Source organism: Pithys albifrons, chromosome 7 (assembly GCF_047495875.1).
Source record: "Pithys albifrons albifrons isolate INPA30051 chromosome 7, PitAlb_v1, whole genome shotgun sequence".
Classification (NCBI taxonomy): Eukaryota; Metazoa; Chordata; class Aves; order Passeriformes; family Thamnophilidae; genus Pithys; species Pithys albifrons.
In genome coordinates this window covers 6,348,347-6,355,607 of record NC_092464.1, presented here as the reverse complement: position 1 = coordinate 6,355,607, position 7,261 = coordinate 6,348,347, and the positions used below count along the sequence as shown (strand labels likewise).

At 38.4% G+C, this 7,261-nt stretch overlaps 1 protein-coding gene across 1 annotated transcript in view; it reads right to left on the bottom strand.

Annotated features, from left to right (window-relative positions):
- Window positions 1–5,199: 5,199 nt before the first annotated feature.
- The window catches only part of LOC139673931 (sodium channel protein type 5 subunit alpha-like), a 209,977-nt gene continuing 207,915 nt past the window's right edge, over window positions 5,200–7,261 (bottom strand). The window contains exon 28 of the mRNA XM_071559873.1: window positions 5,200–6,744. Coding sequence (XP_071415974.1) covers window positions 5,510–6,744 — 1,235 coding nt within the window. The 3' untranslated portion in view covers window positions 5,200–5,509. The remainder of the gene's footprint in view (window positions 6,745–7,261) is intronic.

The following is a 7,261-nucleotide window of genomic DNA, read 5'->3' as shown; positions in this document are numbered from 1 at the left end:
TCTTGGCTCAGCACATGGCACACAGCAGCAAAATGCATTGCTGGGGTCAGAAACACGACACTGTTGTCCTGCTGAGGCTCTGCACTGCAAAGCGTTTATTCTTTATTTCTCCACTTCCTACAGAAACTTTTGATGATTATAAAAATTCTCTTTAGATCTAAAGCACACTTCTGATGTGTAACTTTTCCTAAGAAAACTGCATGAGTTGACAGTGCTGCTGTTACCTCTCTCTTTTAATGTGGACTTGTTTCCAAAGTGACCCTGGTATTTAGTCAGACAATTTACATCAAAAGTTAGAAGGAATCAAACCACTAAAAAAATCTCAACATGAATCTGGAAATTGCAGGCTCTGACTCTGATCTCATGGATTGCACATAGGCTTAATTTAATAGATCTGCCACTTCGCAAAATCAACATAATTTGATTAACGGTTTTAATCTAAACGAGTGTACATTTAGATTGGATATTAGAAGAAATTCTTTACTGTGAGGATGGTGAAGCACTGGAACAGGTTTCCCAGGGAAGTCACTGTTGTCCTGTTCTGGAAGTGTTCAAGGCCAGGCTGGATGGGGCTCAGAGCAACCACGTCTAGTGGAAAGTGTCCCTGCCCAAGGCAGGGGGATTGGAACCAGGTGATCTTTAAGGCCCCTTCCAACCCAAATAATTATATGATTCCATGCTTAAAAAAAACAAACGCCACCACCCCTACCCCACGCCCCCAAACATTTTCTGAGGAGCTAATACTCCAGGCTCCTTGCTAGGGCTGGAAAACAAGAAATCCTTTTGACATTTTTTTTTTTTTGAAAAACAGAAAATCTGAAAGCCCTTAAAAACTTCCCCAAGATCTGCATGAAAACATGGAGAGTCCTGTAACCCAAAGCATCCCCTAGCACAGTGATGGGAATACAACCTAGGAAATTGTGGTAAAAATCTAGATGTGAATATTTTCATGGTGGGGATTATTACCCTGAATTTCCTTCTCATGGGAATTTTTACCCCAAATTATAACCAGGAATTTCCTTGACTAACCTGACATGTTTCCACAGAGAGTTCTCATTTCAGTCAACTGTTCCTTCAAACCAAAAGTATTTTGCTGAATTTTTTTCAGACAGAGTCATTCTACACACATGATCACTCAGAAGTCGCATTTATATATGTCACATTTTTGAAAATTCTTATTAAAAAATAGTTGTTTTCACAAGTCAGACTACCCCAGCTTAATGTAAAACATGATTATAAAATGATTTAATTAAACTAATTCCAAGATCTGACTGGACTTTTCATTGCAGTTCAAATTAGCTGCATTTTATTCTGGTTTAATATGACTAGGATCCCTCCATATTTTGATAGAAACAGAGCACTGAAACAGGGAAAGCAAATTGATGCTGACCTGGATGAAGACAGGGCTGATCCAATCAAGGCTGAGGGTTATCCATGTCCCTTCTGAAGCTCCTTCCAGAATTAAGGCACATATGCATTAGGAAGGACATTACTTTTTATTTAATACAAATTTTAAGATCTAACTGATATAATAATAACCAAAATGCAAATCAATATAATTAAAATGGAAAGACATCCATATTACAACTAAGAAAATCTCATTTATATGTTTTTTATTAATCTCTGAGTGGGATCCCATGTTTCCAGTAAAACCTTTCCTCCTCCAGCTGATTCTACCAGGTAGAGTGGGTTGAAATATCGATGCTGGGTTTATCCTACAAATTACTCTCTTTGAAGAGAAACTTCTGGATCTACTTGTAAATCATTTGATGTACCCAGAAATTTTCCATTGATTTCAACAAACTTTGGATCAAGCCTTTAATGCCTTGTAGGTTGCCTTACAATGCAAGACATCCACAAGCCTTCTAATGAAAGTCACTATGAATTTCCCAAGCAAAGATGTTGAAAAAGAATCAAAGAAATAACATAAATGTTGATAACATAAAAAAAAGACACAACATATTTGTTATCCTTATTTATTTAATAAAGAAACATAATAAACTTGAATTTTTCCAGGTACAAACAGCTTAATATGTCCTATGATATTGGCTGATAATTTCCTTGCTCTTTTTGTAGCTTGAGTGATTCATGTGGTTTCCTTTATTGAACAAATCAACAGAAAGAATGTAGCACTCACCATGCTTATAGACAGTGTGGGCCAACTATTGAGTTAGTGCCTTAAACTAAATCACTGCACTGGGTGGTTATACCATGGCTGGATTCGGATCAGCATCTCCATTAATAAGGATCTGCAAGTGAGGTTATTTGATGTTTTTGAGGGGAGTTCTGCAACCGTACAAAGATACCATTCCCTCTTCATCTCTAAAGAAATGTGCCACAAAACAATAGAAAACCCAATAGAAAACCAACCTTCCAGTTACAAAGGTTTTGAAAGTAATTTACAATTCAGTTTTAGAAAGTTGCACTGTAAACATCTAGAGTTAAGACCCTCTTTCAGATTTTTTTGCATTACTTTTTTTTTCAGATTTTGGGGAAAAGACAGAACCATTTGTGATTGCATCAGTACTATAGGGTCTCACAGCAATGACACTAAAATGTTCAACTCAAGGGTGAAATGACCAGAGGAAGAGCTCTTCTCTAATATAATCAGTGACCAGCTAATCATCTCTACATCCCCATCATCACTGGGCCTGACTCTTAATAAGAACAGCAGCTGGATATTTTCTAATATAAGGTGAAAATAATTGAAATATTTTTAAAATAGCATGACCAACAACACACTTCTGAGTGCAGGCTGGCATTTTCCTTGGGTTTCAAACAGTTTACACTGTAAATGAAAAAAATCACATGAGAAATTATTTTTGTTATTATTTTTCCTATTTCTTTTTTTATTTTAAAGCTTCGAAAGGAAAATAATTTTACTAGTTGTCAGCCAATAAATGCTTGTTCAGCAAGTAATGAATGTACTATTTTCTAATTAAACCATTTCATTATAGGCAGCAGCTTGTTGCTAATGATCAATAAATCCCATTGAGGAGAAAACATTTTAATCAGTAAGTCGTGTCCTCTGAGTGTCAGCCACTCTATAAACTCACAAGATACATATATATGTATAGATATACGTATGTGTGTGTATATATATGTATATAAATATAAAAATCGCATACTCTTCTGGGTGATATGTACAGTCAGAATAACATTACAGCATAAATACACAGGGAATCTGCATAAAGTTTCTCTAATTTGAGAAGCCTTGGGCAATTCTGTTTTTCTGGGGGAGGTTAGGAGTGGGGAGGGGGGAAAGAATAAAGCGTGTTTTCACTTTAAGGAGCGAAGAGTAGTCCCCTTAAGTTATAATCTAATTACATACAAGATTTAAAGGCAACAAAATGCCCAGAGGAACAGCCCTATGTTATACACCATAGACATGGGGTTAAAAGGGCAAGAGAGCATAATTATAATAATACTTATATATACGGTTCATTCCCTTATAGCACTTTGCAACCAGAAAGTCTTACAACACCCCTGTGAGGTAGGTAAGTATTATTATTCCCATTTTACAGATGGGTAAACTGAGGCACAGATAGGTTAAATTATTTGCCTAAAAATCATGTAGTAAGAATCAGGAATAGACCCCAGGAATCCTGATGGCAAATCCTCTGAATTAACCAATAGACCACTCTCAAGTAAATGCCTGAGACACCTCTCAATGAATGGAGAGAATATATTAGCCCATATTTACACAGATAACATTGTCAGCCTTTTCACATGTTGTCTTACATCTTCTGACTTGTTTAGAGGACAGAGAACAATGGCCATAGATAAACTTGACTGTTGTTTTAATTCTTGTTGCTAACCCCATGCGGTTTTTTTTGACTCCTTTACAACCTGGGATGTAATGAAATGTTATAACAATATACCTTAAATACATTCTTGATATCCTTGCTTCTCCAAGGTGAAAAGCACAGTTACTCTTCCTTAAAGTGCAATGTCTCATTACAGAAATCTCAACTTTTCCCATAAAGTCCAACCAAACCCAAGTACAATCAGTCTTAAAGTGAAAAAGAACTTGTCTGTAATGATGGACTTGTCTCTATATTCCATAAATAATTTCTCACATTCTAGCGAGGCTGAAAGATTAATAATAAATAATAATCTATGTTAGCACGTAAAATCTCTAATGCTTTTCTACAGCCACACATCCACCTTTCACCCCATTGTCTTTTCTTTGGCCTGAAGCTGATGGACACATCAGCTGTAAATATTACTTTGCCTACAGGAATGAGGATATATATATATTATCTAGTAGATTCTTTTTATTAGTTCCTGTATTTCTTGTCCTTCCCCAGAAATTTAACTGTACCATCTGAGAAAATGAAAGATGGACACTGAGTAAACAGGATTCAAAACCTCAAAATTTATGTACAGACCCAGAGGCAATTCCCCTCCCACCTTCTTAATCACACTGTTGCAGCCATTCTGTATGGCCCAGCTGACATTGATTGATTATTATTAGTAGTAGTACAAATAATTTGAGTAATATTGATCCACAGAGTTCCCAATAAGGCTGCTTACCTCAGTGTTTCTGGGGAAAACGTAACCTATCCCACTACCTTAACAGAAACTTTGCCAGCATAGATGGTGCTTTGGAGCACTACACATAAACGTGATGCGCTACTTCTATGGTGAGTTTCATTGTGAATTTCAAAGCAGATTCTTGAAACATACTAAAAAAATTAGTGCTTTTATTAACAGTTTTACAAACAGAATCCATTACTGTCTAGTTTCCTGAAGGATTGAGCAAGCCATTTCTCTCATTTTGACATCATTTGCTTCTCTGTTTTTGTGGGGTTTTTGTGTTTCTCCTGATGTGCAGTTGCAAGTCCCAAGAGGGAGGGCTTAGTGTAATAAACAGTTTAAATGTTGGTAATTTGATACTTTAATTTGCAACAACTTTCCTGTTTAAGCAATGGGGATCTCGCAAGTTCCTATTACCTTGACTCATAGTTCACCATGAAGAGGGTAAGGATCATTAATCTCCATGGAAAACGAGACTTTTTTTCAGTAAAAAAATATCAAATATAATAAATTTATGAAAGACCATTCACAACATATACAGTAAGTGTTACATTTTGCTACAGCAGCTGTGATTTTTTTTTTCTTTTTAGAATGCAAGGTCATACATTGCCATAAGTAAACACACTAATATGAGTAAGACCTTAAATGAATGTATACAGCCAGGCTTTATCTGTGGATAGATATACACTGTGTTTACTGTTTTACAGTCTAGCCTATTCTTATTCACACCATTGATATAACAGCTATGACCCTGCAAAGATTTTTCCTGTGCATATATAAATACAAATATTGAGCCAAGTCAAAAAGAGCAGGGTCAAAGGTTATATGACTTATTAGACTCCTGTAGTTAAGGGTGAAAACTCCATTGTTTCTTTTGCAACTAATTTTTAATAAGAAGGCTGCTTCAATCATTGTGTAGTTACAGCATTACATTCTGTAAACAATATTTTAAAGCATTCTAAACAAACACTTAAACAATTGATTCCTTATCCTTGTCTGGTGAGAGAAGACAATCTATGGCCTCATCGCTTTTGCTCACGTCCGTTATCTTCAGCTGGAGATTATCGCTCGTGCCTCTGGTGACGCTGTCGTAGGACGGAGGGAAAGAGGTGGAGGACAGAGTTTCTGATTTGTCTATTGGCCTGCCATAGTTTTCGTTCATCATGAACGCAATAAGACCCTCCTTCTCAGGTGCATCGTCCTCGAGGATGCTGCTTTCCAAAGTTCTGTGCCGGTACAAGTAAGATGCCTGCTTCATGGAGCGCCGGAACAAGTGTCTCCTGTAGGCCCTCTGGATGACGATGGCAGAGACCTCTTCTTGTTTCCGTCTGAGAGTTGTTGTAATCGGTTCATAAGAGATCTTAGATGGATTTGCTGCCATGAACTTTTCTTCCATCTGTATTTTAAGGGCATCCATCTCTCCAGATTCTCCTAGCACCCTTTTTGTAAAAGCAAACAAAATATCCAAGCAATGGATCCTGTCTCCGCTGACCATGGGCAGGTCCATCGCTATGAGTTTGATTTTGTTTGGCTTCGCTATGCGCAAAGGTTCTGAGAGCGCGTCTGCAAAGTCTGAAAGTGCAGAATACTCAATAAACTGAGTGGCTTCAGGGTCAAACTTCTCCCAGATTTCATAGAACATATCAAAATCATCCTCGCTTAGAGGCTCTGTACTTTCCTCAGTGGCTACACTGAAGTTCTCTAAAATAATGGCTATATACATGTTTACAACAATGAGAAATGATATAATGATATATGTAACAAAGAATAAAATCCCTACGGCAGGGCTTCCGCAGTCTCCCTTTGAACCATTTGCATTAGGAAGGTTTGGGTCACAATATGGTGGTCCAGTGTTTAAAATAGGGTTGAGAAGACCATCCCATCCAGCTGACGTGGTGATTTGGAAGAGACAGAGCATGCTGTTAGCAAAGGTTTGGAAGTTGAACATGTCATCAATCCCATGCTCCTTCTTAACGTAGGCAAAGTTAGCCATGCCAAAAATGGCATAAATGAACATGACCAGAAAAAGCAAGAGGCCAATGTTGAACAGAGCAGGCAGGGACATCATTAAGGCAAATAGGAGAGTTCGAATTCCTTTGGCTCCCCGGATGAGTCTTAGGATCCGGCCAATCCGAGCCAAACGAATGACTCTGAAGAGTGTGGGAGAGAAGAAATATTTCTGGATGATGTCAGAAAGTACAGTGCCTTGAAAAGAAGAGAGACAAACAGCAAGTTAGTACATGGAAAATAAACTCAGGCTTCCTTTCAAAGCCATCAGTCAGGATTACTGTTGTAGTTTGGGATTATTATGTAAATTCTCTCCCCTGCCACTTAACTGCCCAGGCCAGCGGTTGACAAAAGAAGTAGTTAACTGTGATCGCTGGGGTGGGGGCAGGTTTGTCTCTTTTGGTTTTTTTTTGGATATTCTCCTCAGTCTTGGCTCGGCGGAACGGGGGAGTGGGGGCTCCAAGGAGGCAGGCTGCCCTGCTGGTTACTGCTGGGGTTTTCCCTGGCTGTCTTGCCGCTGCCTACTTCGGATTACTTTTTCCTGCCGTGCTGCTACCTGCCTTGGATTTGCTGCTGGTCGCTCGTACCTTTTCTGCTTCTTGGACGGGGAACACAAGGGAAAGAGACTGAGTCCATCTGAAAGCCCACTGCTCGTCTGTTTCGCTGGAGAGGGACTGAAACTCACTCTGCAGCCAGCGGGCTGTGACAAGGACAC